This window comes from Solea solea, chromosome 1 (genome assembly GCF_958295425.1).
Source record: "Solea solea chromosome 1, fSolSol10.1, whole genome shotgun sequence".
In the NCBI taxonomy this organism is placed as follows: Eukaryota; Metazoa; Chordata; class Actinopteri; order Pleuronectiformes; family Soleidae; genus Solea; species Solea solea.
Window position 1 is genome coordinate 19,533,361 of NC_081134.1, and position 17,990 is coordinate 19,551,350.

Below are 17,990 nucleotides of genomic sequence, written 5' to 3' on the forward strand. Positions count from 1 at the left end.
CCTCTTACATCATCTGTGGTTATTGATAGATTATAAACTTGGCCATAGAGTCATGAGAATCATGAGAATTTTCAAGCAACTTTCATAAGTATTCATATCTTCTTTACTTCTGTTATGACTTCCACTGTGGACAGAAACATTTTTATCCTGTAGAGGGCAGCATTGCACCTCTCTCTGCACAGCCCGTCTGGGTTTGAGGTTTTTTTTCAAACACCAATCAATATTCAACAAAACAATGTACTAAATCAATGTCTGTTATAGAAGTTAAGTAACAGTATTCTATCAAATCTACAAATTTAAAATGACAAATGTCCCATGCAGGAGCCTTAATAGACTTTTGTCATCTAGATTTGATGTCCGTGGTGGCAGAATTATAAGAAAGCTGGTGACATGATGTTCTGTTGCCCTCAGGTCCGGGGATTATGTCATCGATGATGTCGTCAGGCGGATACCAAGACAAACCAGGGCAACCTCCATTCACTTCTGGCAACCTGTCTGGTGAGAATGGATTGGAGTGCTTGTTATTCCCCACATGGTCCCCCCATACCAGTCCTTCTCTGATACTGGGTCACAGTGAACAGATGTGATTTTTTTATATGGGGGAAGTCACTATATAGAACACCTCTGATCCACACAAGGGAGCTTGCTCATTTCCCACCACAGTTTGTAATAAATCATGATTCAGCAGCCATTAAAAATGGTCCAGCTAAAGAAAGACCAGCTATGGCAGGGATATTGGGATATGAATGACACGGGAATACAATGTACAAAAACATGTAGGTTAGGGAAGGAGGATGAGCAAAAACAGGAAAGTGGAAACAACCGTCCTCAGGGAACACTGCCTTGCATGTTTTACCTGATAATGAGCCATTCATTTGAATCAGGTATGTTGGAGCAGAGCAATGTCTGAAACATGCAGTGTGCAGTGTTCCCTGAGGACCAGGGTTGGGAAACACTGCATTACACGACTCATAATATGGCAAGAAACTGTTCAGCATGTGCTGCTTGAATGTAGGGGATGTGAAGACAAAAGGAAAAACTAGTATCAGTGATGCAGAAGGAATACATGGCTTTTAATATCAAGAATATTCTTGGAAATACAACAAAGAACATTCACACTAACATAATCAAATACCTGAAAGACACCAGAAAATTGAAATGGAATGTTTGTGTGTATGTATGTGTTTCTTTTTCCTGCCAATCTTCTGTTTCACACTCCAGTCCTGTAGGTGGCAGTAATGCACCCATAAGAGGGTCAAATCACAAAGAAGAGGAAAAGTCCAGCTAAAGTTAGCCAAACTATCACCTGTAAGAGACGCTTGCAAGACGATGGGCATTAAACTGGGTCCTGTTAAAAGAAAAAACAGATTTTAACTAAGTTAAACGTTGTTAATGAAACTATGGCGAAAGTTATAGCCAAACTTTTACCTGGGAGGTGAGCTAGCATGATGATGATTGTGAACTATCTGAAGTTAAAAACACAGACCTTAGCTAAAGTTAGCCGAACTGCACATGAGGATAAACATGAAGTATCACCTGTTTTGTTAATGAAACAGAAAAGCCCAGTTAAAAAAAACAGACCGAAGCTAAAGTTAGCGACAGAACAGACTGAAGCTAAAGTTGGCCAAACTTTCACCTGGGAGGTAAGTTACTATGAAGAGGATTGTGAACTGTCTAAAAAGTTAAAGTTAAAAACACAGACTGTAGCTAAAGTTAGAGACAGAACAGACTGAAGCTAAAGTTGGCCAAACTTACTATGAAGAGGATTGTGAACTGTCTAAAAAGTTAAAGATAAAAACACAGACTGTAGCTAAAGTTACATGTACATGAGGATGAAGTGTCACCTGCTTTTTTTTACTGAAACACAAATGTTTAAGTGGCATGAAAGACTGTAGCTAAAGTTAGCCAGCATTTCTCCTTTGAGGTAGCTTGAGTGAAGGACATACGAGGACATAAACCTACTACTGCTTTGTTTATGAAACACAAAAAGAACAGAGTACAGCTGAAGTACGAGCTAAAGTACGGCCCATGAGGTGTGGGATTTTCTTTTTTTCATTTTACAAAAAATAAAGACGTTTATTGTGCTCTCCTTTTGTACACTTCCTTGCTCTTTTGTGCAATATTGACAGCAAGCAGACTCAATGAAAACATAGTTAAAATGTATATGCAAAATACCTCTTTAAACAATCACATATCCTGTCGACCTAAATATATTCACCTGGTCTCATTTACAAAGTGCACTTGTTTTTAGTAACAAATGCATAAAATTAAGTTGTTAACCTTTCCTGCTTTGTCTCCTGACCGTGGTCGGGGAACGCAGGGGAGATCTATCTTCTCCAGGGCCGGAGGTGGCGCTCTTTTCCGGGGTTAACTCCCGAGACTTTTACTCCACAGTTGTTACGTGGTGGCGCACAAATGACAGGCCGTTTTTGCTGAAGAGAATCCGGCTTTATTAGATGATTGCACAGTAACATCAAAAGCTCTGCCTATCTGCTCCGGTTGCCGTCTCCACCATTCATTCACCGGCACACACATGTAAACAAAAACACACCCGCTTGCGCGGCGCCCCTCGGCTGCGTGCACTCACTCACTCACTCACATTCACACACTGAGCTGCCTGGGTTACACATTAGTGTTAGACACATCCCACAACAAAGTGATTCCTTTTTCAAACCTAAGTGTTATTTGGGGTGTTTTTTTTTTGGGTGGGGGGGGGGAATGGCAGCAGTAGGTGTTAGAAATGGCAGTAAAAATAGTCTGAAACATTTAGTCATGGCTTGATTGTTCTGATTATGGTAGTTTAGGAATTATAAGATTATGTGTATACTATATATAGTACAGATAATGTATGTGTAACTGTATATCTTTGACACATCAAGAAGTATTAAGAATAATATACTGTGTAGAAAATTTTATTTGTAATGTGATATAATTGGCAACAATGTTTTTGTTAATGCCAATAAAGCTTTGAATCACATTTTTTTAAAATGCCTGTTTATTTTTTGGGAAACTGAGACTATGTAATATATTTTTCTCAACCTTGTCTGCATTCCTGCTATGGCAAAGAGAGTAAAGGCAGTTTTCTGTTGATTATGTAACTCTCTATTTTGTCTCCTTCCATCAGGCTTCTCTCAGTCTGCGCTGGGAGGGACTATGGGGTCCGGGGTGCCACCGTTCCAGACCAGCATGAGCTCTAACCCTTTCAGCCAATCTGGGATCGGTTCAGCTATGGACACCCAGAAGACTTCAGGCCTGTTTGGTGTGGAAAACAAAACCACCACTAACACCAGTGGAAGCAGTCCATTTAAGACCAGTGATCCATTTTCCTCCAGTGGCCCAGGAATCCACACCACAGATTATTCTGCAGGTATTAAAACAAATAACAGGGTTTAATTGCATGTATCAGCCTGCGTTTGCACAGACATTCGCTCTCTGTGCTATCATTTATTTATTTGACAGGGAATGGTGGGCTAATGCAGAGCAATAGCATTGATCAACAAACATGTTTGCTGCAACAAAACCTGGCTACCCGTTAAAGCTGATCACAAACGTGCAAGGACATGCTTTCAAGCTTTTACTTTCTTACTGCCTTTTGCCTCTTTGCTTTTAATGCAGAGCAACCAAATGTCTGTGTGAATGCAGCTGTGCATTGTGCTGCGCAGCAAGGGAGGGTGTAAGTCAGGAGCTTAAGGAACAGCTCGAGATAAAATCTCATCAGAGTTGGGTCATATCTTACATAGTTCCTTTTTAACTTAATTAAACCTTAAACGGGTTGCTTATCTCTTTTTTAGCCCTTGGGGCAACATGGGTATTTAGTTGTAGTAGTATAAGAGAATTCACATACTGTAGGAGTAGCTTTCACCAGCAGAGGGCAGCCTTTTCTAGCTTTTTTTAACTAACGCTCTGCTTATACTGTGTGTTCCATGTGGTTTTATGTTTTGAACACAAAAACCTGGATACACTCACGGATAGGACTCAAGTGTAGTAAACTGTGTGCGGTTACACATTTTTCATGCAGTCAGTAGTTACTGAAGAGGAAAAACAGGCCACACAGTCTTGTATCATGAATTATTAATGTTGATAAAATCAACAGCTACTTGTGTAAGTAATAGCTGTAATAGGTCGGTGTGTGAACGACAACATAAACAACACTTACTGCTTCTCTAACAGAGGCAAAAGTACTTCAACCTTGATATAATCAAACATTGAGCTCTGGTTTTCCCAGCTAAAGGCTGTTCCCGACTATACTATACTTCTCTAGAACACCTCTGTGTGTTCAGTTGTCTGGTAAATTTGTTGCGTTCCATCCTTGGGCAGTTTTCCATACTCCAAATTAAGGTTTACTCCCATTAAACACCTTATCAAATTAAATATACTAGATGATAATGCCCTGGACTTAGCTCTTTTTCTTTCATTTGTTTAAAGCTGGTGAAGCAACAACTGTGGGGAGGAGATAGTCTCTCATTTAGAAATGAAGAGAAAAGTGCCAGATTTAGAGGGGAACGCACCCTTATTTTCGCTGGACAGTAAGAGCAGTAGAATCTTAGGTCAAACAGATTCTACCTGTCTGTCTGTTTCTACCCGTCTGTTTGTTTCTGTGTTTCCCGCCCCTTTTTGAGCGGACGAGCTGCTTTTTTAGCAGCAATTTAGAAACGAGGCTTTAGAGGAGAAAGGAACATGAAGAGACGACTGAGGGAATCAAATAAGTGCAAGCTGAACAAAATGTTTTGTCTGTTAAAAGTGGCATGTGCGCAGTTGCCCTGTTTGTGCATGTGACAAAATTATTCAATGTTTCCGACCAGCATGCATTTATTTTTAATTCACGCATGCATGCTACGACCCCGTATGAAAAGTGCTTAACGTACGTACATTGATGTGCTTCTTTTGCATCGTTTTGTATGCCTTGCTCCCTACACAAGTCCAATTCAGCATCCTGGCAGAAGAAGAAGAAGATGACGATGATGATGATGATGATACCACTTATTTCTTGTTTGGCTGGCTTAAAGCCCATTCAATTTCAGACTTCATCTAGATTGTTTTCGAGAAAATATCATATTGAAAATATAGTACTTATATGTGCAGACAGTGTTTCTTCCCATTTTACAAATATTACTGGGATTCACATACGATGCACTTGTAACGAATGTGTTAGTTCTGCAAAGTTGCCGCAACCCTTTGTCAAATTCACGTATCAGTGATTCATTTCAAATGGACGGTAACAGTTCATTGAAACCTCGGCACAGCTGAGCAGATAAATACATCAATTAATCACATCCCCAAGCTCCTGGTGCCCAGTGCTGATGTAAAGTTATGATGATGCGCTTCCTAGTTTTTACTGAACCATAGTCCTATATAATAATGGGTGAGTAAAACAAGAACCAGTTCAATGCACAGTCTTTATAAAAGCAGGCACCATCACATACATCCCAATTGTGCCAAAAGGAAATCAAAATCAAACAGACTATGGTTACTATAGCTGGAATAGATTGTATTATTTATATCTGTTTGACTGTATGCAAAGACCAGGATAATATCCATTGTAACATTTGCCTGGTTCCAGCAAAGCTTTTTGTGTGTTATGCTTCCTGCAGGCCACGGTAGTTACTCTTGGATTGGGAGAAGGAAGAAAAAAATGTGCAATATCACCTCTAGATGCCGCTTAATGCTACACACTGGTCCTATAAGTCAACAAATTTCTCCAAATTCCACACAAATCTGGATTTCTTTCCCAAAAAATGCATGTTCACTCTTACCTTTTAGAATAAAAGCCAAACGCTTGTTGCTTCAATGGCCGTGCATTATACTGTATGTGTGTTAGTCACAGAGCTTGTCTTTTCATTCTTCTTAACATGACTTTTATAACAACATAATTCTTACAGACCAGACTTGAATTTACTCTCACATGTGCCTTTTATATCTGCAGGGAAAACAAGTGGTACCATGAAATGGTACATACTAAACCTACCTACTACTGATTAGCACCCACTTACCACCTAGCCACTTTTGTTCACATACACTATATAGACCCTTCTGGTTTTCCACAATATCTTCCTCAACAGACATGGTGTTTAGATAGATGGTTTCCCTTGATGAACAATCGTTAAATCTCTTTTTCTCATTTTTACATGTACATATAGTGTAGGATTAATATGATCCGTTAGCACAACCTGGCTTTTTACAAGTCCTGTCCAAAGAACCCTGATCCCAAACTCGCTGGAGAACAAATGGATGCCTGAACACTAATTGTGCAGCATCATACTGCGTCCCTTCAAAGACAGTGCATCACTAATCAGTAAAGCTGTCCCAAGTCATTGGTCATCCTACAATATCCCCCTCTCCGATACCAATGCCGTGTGTACAGGAAGTATAGCTATAGCTAATTTGCAGTAATCGACCAGTCAATGTACTCATTTCCTGCAATGAAACTGACCTACCACCAACAATGTAGACCAAAATCAACATTTAAATGAAATAGTACTATAGTAACCACAGTCTGGTGGCATTTTGGCAGATGATTTCTCTGACACAGTATGTGATTGGTTCCTCCTCTTATAAAACCCTCCCCCCCTCGGCAGCTCCTGTTCTCTCTCCCAGTGGCTCAATTGATGACATCAGTCCCTCGTCCTCCGCCTCTGACGACAGCACCGAGAGAGTAGGGGGTGAGCAGAGACGGCGCAAGAAGAGGAGGAAGAGCCATGATGAGGTCTATGACTTCTTGGATAGCCAGGAGAAGAACGTCAGCCAGTCAGAGAAGGGTGGGAAGGGGGGAGTGGACAATGAAGAGGAGGAGGAGGAGGAGGAAGAGGAGGAGAACTGGGAGTGGGAGATCAGGGAGAGTGGAGTTGGGGGAAGAGTAAAAGGCAAGAAGACCAAGACCCGTGCAAGACTTCCAAAGGAGTGGGGTGCACCACAGCAACCTATATCTCCTACACCGGCTTCAATCGCTCCTACCTGGGCTACACCTGGTCCAAACTCCAACCCCAGCCCTGTGTTGACCTCTGCACAAATACCCACAAGTTTCACAAACCATTCCCACGCTAGCCTCCTAACAGATTTGTCTCAACGCTCCTACGAGCCCATGTGTGTCGATGATTTCCAAGACGTGCCAAAGGCAACTGAAGTTTTACACAGCAAACCTGAAGCTGGTGTTAGCATCACGGCCGGTGCAACGATCGCCAAGGCTGGTTCAGCCGGGGATGCAGGCCGTAGTCTAGTGTTATTGACGGGAGAAAATCTCAGTCCAGTTTCGCAAACCTTTTCTTTCCTCGATTCAGTCCTCCAGACCCCTCAGTGCTCCACCCCCGAATCCCAGACCACCACCCCGATCACCAACACCCCCTACCTGGCAACAGCACCACTGACCAAGTCCACTCCGAAAGAAACCGTTATCCCCGCTTCAGACTCCTTTTCTGTTTCTAAGAACCTCCCACTCCTTACTCCTGCCTCCATGACATCCACCGTCCCGGCTGCAGTCGGATCCGCCCTCAATGTCAACGCCAAACCTTTTGTCCCAGCAGCCACTTCAGCCCTGCCCCTTGGTTCCGCTCCAGCCCCTCCCACCTCATCTTCCAATGCTCCCCTCACAAGTGTAGCCACTTGCCTTAGCGCAGCTCCGCCCATCACCCCCAAGGCCCCTCCCTCTCTCCCTGCACACTCAGAGCACCAGGAGTCCTCGTCGCCACAGCTCCCCCCATTGGAAGGTTGGTGAACTACAGGGAAGATAATGAATTACATGGGGCTAATTTGAACATAAAGGGATTGTGGGCTGGGATTGCAGCTATGATTTGTCAAACCCGCATGCATGGCTCTTTGTCTGTGGATTGAGCATCAGGCCTGCCTGCTGCTTAATCCATTCCTCTCTGTATCTGTTATAACCAAGGCCCGAGAGGTCGATGCCAAGCAACTTCTGGAGATATTTGAGATATTCCTTTTTATTAAAAACAAATCTAGATTCAGTTCTGCTCTTTATTGTGATTATGATTCTTAAGATACAGGAAATTGATCTCAAACCACTTGAAGCTTGTGTCCAGGTGTATATCTTGTTTCTCAGCTGCTGGCATGATTGCAGGATAACAAAGTGCTGTGCTAATCGGGCCCTGTATTAACAAAACAGCGAGGGTGAACTGATTGTGATTTGGTTTCCGTCTCTGCCTGCCTCTGTGTATCTGTGGCCATGATCACAGCAATATTAATACTTCACCTGCTGCTTCAGCTTTACCGTGTGTGTATCTGTGGCCATGATCACAGCAATATTAATACTTCATCTGCTGCTTCAGCTTTACCGTGTGTGTATGTGTGCTTGCCGCAGTGTTTCATATGGGTGTTGGTTGGTTCCTTTTCTCCTGTTTATAGAAACGTGTACATAACTTGGGTCGTTCATGACTAGTACCATGACTGGCTTAAAAATCAACAATGTGAAAGGCACAACGTGCAATGACCTAGTTTGCCTCTTCGGTTTATTAGTAAATTTATTTTTAACTGCTATTTTTTTTTTTTAAAGTATACTGCAGTTCCACACATTACACAAAAGTTAAGTCAAGGTCCACTCACCAGATATCGTAGTTTTTATCAGGGAATCACTGAGTAACATCCCCCGAGTGACCTTAGTTCCATATTTAGTAATGGTATTTTTCTGAAACACAGTCCACTAATGAAGCTCTGTAAGAAAAATATCAGTTGACTTTGAGTAAAGATGTTTTTTTGCCAAAGTACATTTTGATCAATGTCACAGAGATACATTTATTTGGAAACACTTGTGACCTTAGTTATTAAAAACAGTTAGTCAAGGAGAAACCGGTGTTTTTGTTCCCTTTTAAATTTGAAAAATGAAAATAATCTCCGGTAGTGCTGTGGCTTTACAGACTCTTTTAATGTTGGACGATTTGAGAGGTCATGGCAGGAAAAGCTCAGGTGTAAATAATCAAATGAAGGAGGGCTGAGTTCCATTCAGTTCAGGTTGTGTGGGGAGTTGATGCCCTGTGCTCCCTGCACCAAGACAGGCTCTCACTGCACCTAATAAAATCTTAAGAATGTCTTTACGTTACTATCTTATCTCACCATTAGTTTGTGTCACTTTATAACCTGAGCACTTCCTGCACCAAAGTCCATAGAGAAAATCACTGATTTTACATCAAGGCACACACAATTCTTTTAAGCACTGCTGTCTCTATGAGTAAGTTAAAATTATTTATTTTATGATTCCAGTTTATAAAATCTTTTGTTTTTTTTAATTTCCTTAAGTTACAAACTTACTACACGAGGCTGGAGTAGACTGACATCTCCCCGTACCGGTCAGCTAAAATCACTGAGTTTCTCTATGGACTTTGGTGTAGGAGAGCGAGTGATTTTCAAAGCAGCACAAACTTCATTTTCCAGTGGACAAAGGCTGTGTAAAGGCGAGATAAAGAGGTTAACACACTCTTAAGGTAATGCACACTTGAACTGACATAGATTTTTATTAGGTGAGCCTTTTGTTAAGCCTTTTTCTTAGGTTGTTAGGTTTTATGTCCAACAAAACTGATTCTAATTTTTTCCCCCCTTTTTTCTGCTTCATGGCATCACCGATGTAACCCCCGAACATCAGGTAAGACACGTTTCTCTTTTTTTTTTTATGTACTTTATGTTATTTATTATTAAGAGGAGCGATGTGTATTACTGGGACTGTATGGATCGTTGTCACATTTACTGATACTTTCCTGGGAGGATGATTCAAATATGACGGTGGAATACGGTGAGCGAAAGACAAAGAGAGACATAGTTTTTTTCACACTAAAATGCCATCATGGCGGAAAATGACAATGGTGGAAACAGCAGATTTTTTTCATGTACACATACATGTACAATCATAAAGTTAACATAAGTTACCTGTTACACCTTTACAGGAACTGTAATGTGACAACAATTGGTGGCTTCAGAAGATTATCTTTTGCCATTTTCACACTTTGACATTGTGTCTGTCTACACTTAAAAATCAAAAATTACGAAGAAGAAGCATGTTTTTATTTCGTTTTTGCAATTTTTGAAACAGCAGGTGTTTCCAGGCTTTTCTTAAAGAGGTTGATAAGTGAATTTAGTTTTTCACTCTGTCGCACAGACATGTCTTATGGCGTTTGGATCTTTGAGTACATGAGTTTGTGCCATTTGCTGAAGATTAAAAGTAAGATCTCGGCAGATGTGAAGGGTTGTTGTCTTTGGCTGAGGCATGATGACTTCATTTTCACTTCTGCCTGTGTATAGTTGGTCTTCTTTTTCATATTTATCAGTTTATTTTTTATTTTGTCTGTCCATGTATACGTCACTTCTCTCAAATACAATATTGATGGCTGCGTGCAACTGCTTAACCAGAGCCTCTGCATCTGTGTAGCTTGTAAAAATAGAAAAAAATAAGCTGTCAAATGGATTTTTCTACTTGATAATGCAAAACCAGTCAGTGAGTTAAATCTCTCTCTCTCTCTCTCTCTCTCTCTCTCTCTCTCCCTCTCTCTCTCCCTCTCTCACACACACACACACTGACCTGCTTCTGTCCTCGACACTGAGCTACTGATGTATACATTAATATACATTGAGATAAACACCGGGGGGCTGGCATGCTGTTGTTGTTGTCTGAGGTTTATAAAAGGCTTGGCCTTGCTCTCTGGCTCCACCAAGTGTCTTTTGGGAGATTTGCAACATAAAAGAAGCAGCAGATGGAGAATGATGACGAGAAATAACCAATTCACTTACATATATAAACCTTGCTGTCCCCCGCACCAAACTCCATAGAGAAAATCAACGATTTTGCATTATATCACACAGGAATCGTTATTCCTGTGATGCCTCTTACAGTATATGTTTAAATGTGTTATCTTGTGACTTTGGCATTCAAAATCCTTTGTTCTGATTAAACTTAGTGCCACAAACTTACACAATAAGGCAGCAGTTGACCTGCAGCTCCTGTGTTCCCATGAGGTAAAAACAGAGATTTATTTATTTTATGGGCTTTGGTATGCAAGAGTGAGGTGTTACGGACTTAACTTTCGATTAAAAAAGGGCCTTTTAATGGTGAGATAAAGCCGTGAATATACTTAAGACTTAATTAAGCAGGCATGGATTTGTATCATGTGAGTATTTGGTAAAGCATCACTTTTGATGATATTTGTAGTTGTTGGATGTTTTTATTCTGCCCCTGTTGTTTGTTGTTTGTTGGTTAATTTGTGAACATAAAGGATGTAACAGTATTTGTATGTTGTGTCCTTCATGTGAAACAGGCTCTGTCAAGCAAAACTATCAGACCTGACTGGGGGGAGAATATTTATATATACAGTGACAGCATATTGGGAACATTTTTAGATTTCAAAGTGACTTAATATGATTTTAAACTGATTAAATCTGTTTCTCTGTTCCTTTTAACTAAATCAAATAATAGTAGAAGGTTCATTTTGGTATATCTGTTGTTATAAGCTGCAGTCCTAACATCTCCTGACACTGTGATATAAGGAGTTTTGTTCGCTATATCTTAAGCAGGATAATGGAAAACCCCTGTGCGTGGTTGTGCTTGTATAATTGACGTGCATGCGATGGACCTGTATGGACTCATGAAGGAGTCATCTTCTTTTAGTCAAAATTAGGAGAGCAGTATACGCTCAATATGTGCCTGTTTTTTGTAGATTTTTGTGTTTGCGGATTTGGTGTGAATGGTGACTGACAGATGGATGTTCCTTGCATTTCTTATACAAACAACGTCAAAGTCACATGATTAGTTTGACGCCTGTCAGTCAAAGTGTTTGACAGATATGCTATTACTAGACAAGATGAGTGGAATATCCGTTGGTGTGCGATGGGGCAGAAGTGGCATTTGTAGCGATATATCTGTTGCATTGTAACCAAAGTATTTCTTGTATTTCTTATCCAAGCGACGTCAGAGTACACACTGGTGTCTTTAGTAAGTCACCTGTCAAGTTTCAAGCGAAATGTTGGACAGGTATGTGACAGACGTTCCTTACATTCATAGATACATTTATACTGTATGTCTTAAAAGTTCTTGGTTTCAGCAAAATACCTTTCTACAGGGTTCCCAAAGGTCCAGTTTGTGAATTTTGGTCAAACAAAGAAAGGTCCTTGAAAATCAGCCCAGAATAGTCATTGAAAGTGCTTGAATTTTGAGGTTGAAGTTGATTAATATAATTTAGGTACATGTCTCCCCTCTCTCCTTGTTATGATGCCACCTATTGTTTTATGCCCTGCATTGCTTGATGTACGTCAGGGGTGTCCACACTTTTTAAAGAGAGCTAGATTTGAAAATGTGAAGATTTCGGGGGCCAATGGTCCCTTCAAAACATTTTTCACATCTGGAGTCAGATATCATAATAGGAAATGAATACATGCATCCGTCTGTCACCAAACCACAACGCAACTCCTTACCAACTGCGCTAATGTGGACGACATGTGATCTGTCCCAGTCCCACAAAGTCTGCCCGAGGGCCGTGACTGGTCCGCGGGCCAGACTTTGGACATGCATGATGTACCTAGACTAGGCCTAAGCAGGACAAACGTGGAGTTGTAATTACTAGCAGGTGTTGTGGATGCTGTCCACTGTCTCTCTGCACCTGCAGAACAATAAGCTAGTAACGTTAATCGAGAGAGAGCAAATGACGACGTGGCGCTTGGAAGATGAAAATTCCAAAAATATCTGTCTCATCAAAGACAAATGACCTTTAAACCAATATCCCAAGGACAATCACTTGTCCAGATGCAGCAAATCAATAAAAGTGCACGCCATCATGGGCAAAGTGGCTCTTATAAGTTGTCCTTCCCCCTTAAGCTGTGTCAGCACATTTGCTCCTTGAATTTAAGGGAATTGGTCCTGGAAAAGGTCCTTGAAAACTCCTTGAATTTGATGGAACCCAGGATAGATTTATCTCTGTTTTTGGTTCTAGCAAAATACATTTTTTCTATTATCTAGGATCAAACCACACACCGGATTAAAGTCGCATAAAGTAGGCTAGCTTGTCCTCCTTTTCTCTTTTGTTTTACCCCAATTCTTTTTTCTTTTCTTTTTTTACCTCTGCTCCCACTCGTGCTTCACTTCACTCTTCTCCTCTCTGATCATTTCATCTTACCTTCCTTCCTCCTCTCTTCCTCCCCTCTTGACTTTTTCTCCTGCTCTGCTCCTCCATCAATCTTCCCTTTATCTGTTGCCCCTCATCATCATCTTCTCACATCTTCCTCCATTCCTGCATTCCTCGGTGCCCCTCCCTTCCTCCCTCCCTCCCTCCCTCCCTCTGTCTTCCCCATTACCTCCCTCCCTCTCTCTTTTTATTACTTTGCAACATGTGACACCGCTCCCTCTCGTTCCTATAGACTCTGCGTGTCGCTGGCGTCGTAATCATCACTGCAAGGGGTTATTATGGGGGTGTCGCGGTGGGGGAAGTAACGGAGGCGTCGTCAGGGAGACTTGGGAGGCGGTTGCCGTGGAAACAAAAATACTCCAGCGAGTGAGAGATGGAGGGATGGCGGAGAGGTGGACTGGGTGTGACAGTCGGCGAGGTTGAAGAATAAAAATAGAAACGCTCTGACAAGATCCCCCTCCCTCCTTCACTTCCTCCCCTCCCCTCACCTACAACTCCCCCCCTCCCTCTCTCTCCCTCTCTCTCGGCCCAGCAGCATGGGTAATCAGCTGATCCTCTTTCCTCCATCTCATGCTGATGTTCAACAGTGTGTGACCTTGAGAAGGAGAACTTCCATGTCTGCGTGTATGAAAACACTCTACACCGTCAGATACCAATCAAGCCTTTATTCGTTTATTTATGTATTCTTCAAACTTGATTGTTGTTGTTGTTTTTTCTGCTGCTGCTGCTGCTGTATTTAGACATCACTTGTGTTCCTCCCACAGAGAGATTATCTGTGGTTGAGCTTGTTAGTTGCTAAATTGCCAAAAAGTTTATTTCTTATTTTTGGGGCGATGTGGACAGTTTCACATCGGGGAGCCATATTCACCACGCTCCAATTTATAATCGTTAAACTTGTCCGACCTTGTTTGCGCTCGACTGTTTAAAGTTACTGCAGAAATGCAACATAAACGGTGTTATGAAGCCATGGTTCCCAACCTGGGGTCCAAGCCAGAGCTCACATAGGTGGGCGCAGAGCTTTGTCTGCTCAGAGGTTATTAAAAGGATATTTGTGCATATTTAATTTTAGAAAATCCCAAATTACACACTATTTAAAACCTATTTTTTCGTCTACCTTTAAATGTATTACACTATGTATCAACACCTCTGTGACCTCTGAACCTCTGTGACCATCACTACATAAGCAAGTCTCATCAGGTCAGGTAGTAGTTATACCGTATTGCGTTTTTTGGCATCTGTACAAACAAAATTACGCCTGAGAAAATGTAAAAAAAATACCAAAAAGTATCAAAAAATATCTCTTGGTTTGGATTTTTATGGAGGCACAGGACAGTTTTTATCCATATACACTCTGATAAGAGCAACAAAAACCCACCACTGCTGTTTATTTCTGCATATAAACTTTTGTAATTATTAATTTTATTCTTCTGGTGTGTGTCGGGTTTGTCTTGGACACAAGCAAGCGGCGCTTCAATTAAAAAATGTTGGGAACCACTGTCATTAAATCTACGCATGCAAATAAGTAGTCAGTTACAAAGCCTCGGAGGCCAACTTGTATGAATATGTGTTTAACGAATGCATATGTTGACATTTTTATTATAATTAGTGTAGTTTTTTCCCCCTCTGATGGCTCGTTTGTGTAGAATTCACCATCATACCTGTTGCATTTTGAAGGACATCTCTTGTATTTCTTAGCAAAACAGCATCAGAGTGTGCTCTGGACACACTGGTGCGTAAGTCAGCTGCCAAGTTTGAACCCTGTCACGGGAACCATTGGACAGTTATGTGATTAACAGAAAGACAAACAGTTACTGGAGTATATACACTCACCGGCCACTTTAATAGGTACACAGCTAATCATGTGACAGGAGTAGCACCCGGTGTGGTCTTCTGCTCCTGTAGGTCGTCTACTTCAGCGTTATGATATGAGTCATTATTTAGGTTGTCGTTGCCTTTCCATAATCTCAAATCTCAGAAAATCTCTCTGGCATCGACAAAGCAATTTCTCCCAGAGAAAAAGAACAGCAGTGACCCAAACTTCAACAGAAACTTCCCTTCACCCACTGTTTCCCAGCCTGTTGCATAAACAACTGTCTAATGTTTTTCCTTCCTCTTCCCCCCTCCCTCTCCGTGGCTGGCTACAGTAGACAAATTGTTTACGGAGGCTTATGTAATAAAGCTCTTTCATTTTCAGTTATGCTTGACAGGACAGGACAGTACAGTGTTGTTGTGTTGGTGCAGGCTGTGGATGCCTCGGGTCGCTGAGGGCTTCGGTGGGAGACCGTTAACGACTGTTGGACACACAGAGGGAGACACCAATATTGTCCATTTGTTTAAAGTAGCGTTTTCTCAAAGCGAGGGTGTGATCCGTGTCTGCCTCGTATCTGACACCTGAATATTCCAGGTGGTTGGAGATATTAACCAGCTGTCACTGCCTCTGCCTCCGTCAAGACTACCACTGTGGTGGCTTAGAACACACAACACTGCCATGAAATGAGCAATGTGGAACAATTAGAGGCAATTTCTTTGCTTGTGAGAGTGGTACAAAGACGCCTGTTGTCACGGAGATCGGGGTTCATTTACCTCAGTTTCATGTCCACGGGGTCAACCTGTTAACTTGAATTGTAGCAGTGCTGTCTGTGGTCTCTGTCTCCCTCTTCCAGGATGAACACCTCGTCCTGTCCTCTGATTGTTTGATGTGGCTTGAGTCTTCACAGACTTGGACCAAATCATTTTCAGCATACTGGAAATGAGATTGTGGTCTACTCCATGTCAGGAAGGCACTGGAGCCATACTTCACACTTAGTGACCGCTGATTACCTGCCAATTAGGAGCAGTTAGCCACGTTCCTACAAAAAACCGCCTTGTTCTCAACTGAGGCTGGAGTTGAGAGAAACGTTTCGAGAGAACCAGCGCAAATGGCAGCAATTGCCATAATAACCAGTGTTGCGAAGCTAATAGTGCACAGTGAGACAGACAGACAGACAGACACAGACACACAAGCCTCCTTAAATTCGGCTCTGGATGTGTGTGGAACAAAGACAGACGCTCTTCACAGCAGCAGACATTTTGATGTACCACAGCAGTCAAAGCACAGGTGCATAGCTGACAACATTAATGATCACCCAGCTCCACTTCGGTGTCCTTGCGGCCGCGCGTGTACGAGCCAGCGTCCAACACCACGAGGGCCATCGAACCAGCTCGTCCGTTTGGAATGCGGCCCGGGATTGATGTTTCATAAGATTCTGTTCTACTGCATAGGTTCATGGTTCTTCTTTGTAGGTTGTGTGATTAGTATATGACCACTGCGTCGCTGCAGCTGTCATTGTGTGACTCATATTCACTCCTGAGAAGAAGAAAAAAACATCTCGACTTTATGTGTGATTTTGCAATCTTTCCCTCAGAAAGTAGTGCAGCTTGCCAAGTGTGGCACCTGTGCACAAGGCTAAAACACTCACAGTCCACATTTGCATAAACTGGACAGGTTTTTCCTTACAAAACCAAAAATAGACTCTTGTTCAAGGCACATAAAGCCCTTTTAAAGCAACTAGGGCTGCAACTGACGTTTATTTTGCTCGATTGATTGAGGGTTTGTTTGGTCCATAAAATGTGGAAAATGTTTTTTAAAATTACCGTAACTCCTAGACAGTTTGTGATATCTAGAACATTCAAAAACTATGAACGGGGTGTGACCCCGCCTTTCACCCTGCGCGATGTTGAGGATAAATTGGTAGAAGTTTCTCATTATCGTAATTCCTAAACAGTGGAATAACTGCCAGATATTGAAAGTGAAAGTTATCTTGAAAAATGGTGTTGAAGCACTCACTCATTGAACATTTTTTTGACAATTCTACAGACAAAATCAAGATAAAGAGGGTTAAGATGAAAGCAACAGTCGGATCGAAAGACAGCTGGTCTTCGGTGGCCACCGTGTTGGACGTTTAAGGAAGCTCACCTCTAGCGTGCCGGGGGTTTGTGATCGGTTCACTTGTTAGAGGATTCCAAAGTTGGCCAGAATCGCTGAGTCTTCGGCTAATGCTCTTTGAAAATGTAGCACAAGAAGCTGATCTTGCTTTCACCGTTAGCGGTTATGCTTTATGTTTGTGGGAGTACGTCGAGGGAGTTTCCTGACCCTTAGCTCAAAGTCACTATCAGCGATTTTGTTTCTTCAAAGAGGTAACAGCCGTAGTTTGCTTCACCCTCTGTTATCTGTCGTGCGTTGCTTTCAAAACCCACATATCAAACTGCTAATTATAAAGCTTCCCTTATCGCAGGTGCTGCTGCTACTTGGCAATCAAGCTAGCATTGTTCACAATTTGTGAGCCATAACTGCTTATCTTTTCTGCACGTTAAACACTTTCACCATGTCACATTAGGGAAATTACACCACAACGGTTTCCCTGAAATTTGAATTTGAGCGCAACAAAACCATTATTTCTCATTATTTTTGTCTATTATTTTAGACAGAGTTCTGGTCCATCACAAGTCTTTCTTTTTAATGAAACACACAAACATTTTTGCCAAATGGCTTGTGTGTTCAGGAGCGTTCTGACTCACCTGATCTTGGCGTCTATTCTCTCTTCTACCATTGCCTTCAATTATACCATTTGGGCTAAGCGACACCCATAGCTCCTTCATTTGAAAACAGAGTCAATGCAAAGAAAACTTAAATCAATTTTTAAACATTGAAAATCATCATTGAAGCCACTCTGCCCGAACAATTCACTGCACATTTACTCAGTCAAACCAAACAATGTAATCAGCTAAATCAAGCGTGATAATTATGGTAAGTGGGTGAACTCAGAACTTGATAAGTTTAAGTGTGAATTGCATTGTTAAGGGGGGAATGTGTCGCCTCGTCTCATGACGCCAGTGTGGGGTTTT

General features: G+C 41.7%; 1 protein-coding gene across 4 annotated transcripts in view; it reads left to right on the forward strand.

Moving 5' to 3' along the window:
- LOC131443958 (microtubule-associated protein 4-like) overlaps positions 1 to 17,990 on the forward strand; it is a 65,582-nt gene that overhangs the window by 11,578 nt on the left and 36,014 nt on the right. For all 4 annotated transcript variants that reach the window (XM_058614094.1, XM_058614165.1, XM_058614240.1 and 1 more), the window contains exons 3-5: positions 412 to 498; positions 3,125 to 3,367; positions 6,576 to 7,700. In XM_058614094.1, the coding sequence (XP_058470077.1) occupies positions 412 to 498; positions 3,125 to 3,367; positions 6,576 to 7,700 (1,455 nt within the window). The remainder of the gene's footprint in view (positions 1 to 411; positions 499 to 3,124; positions 3,368 to 6,575; positions 7,701 to 17,990) is intronic.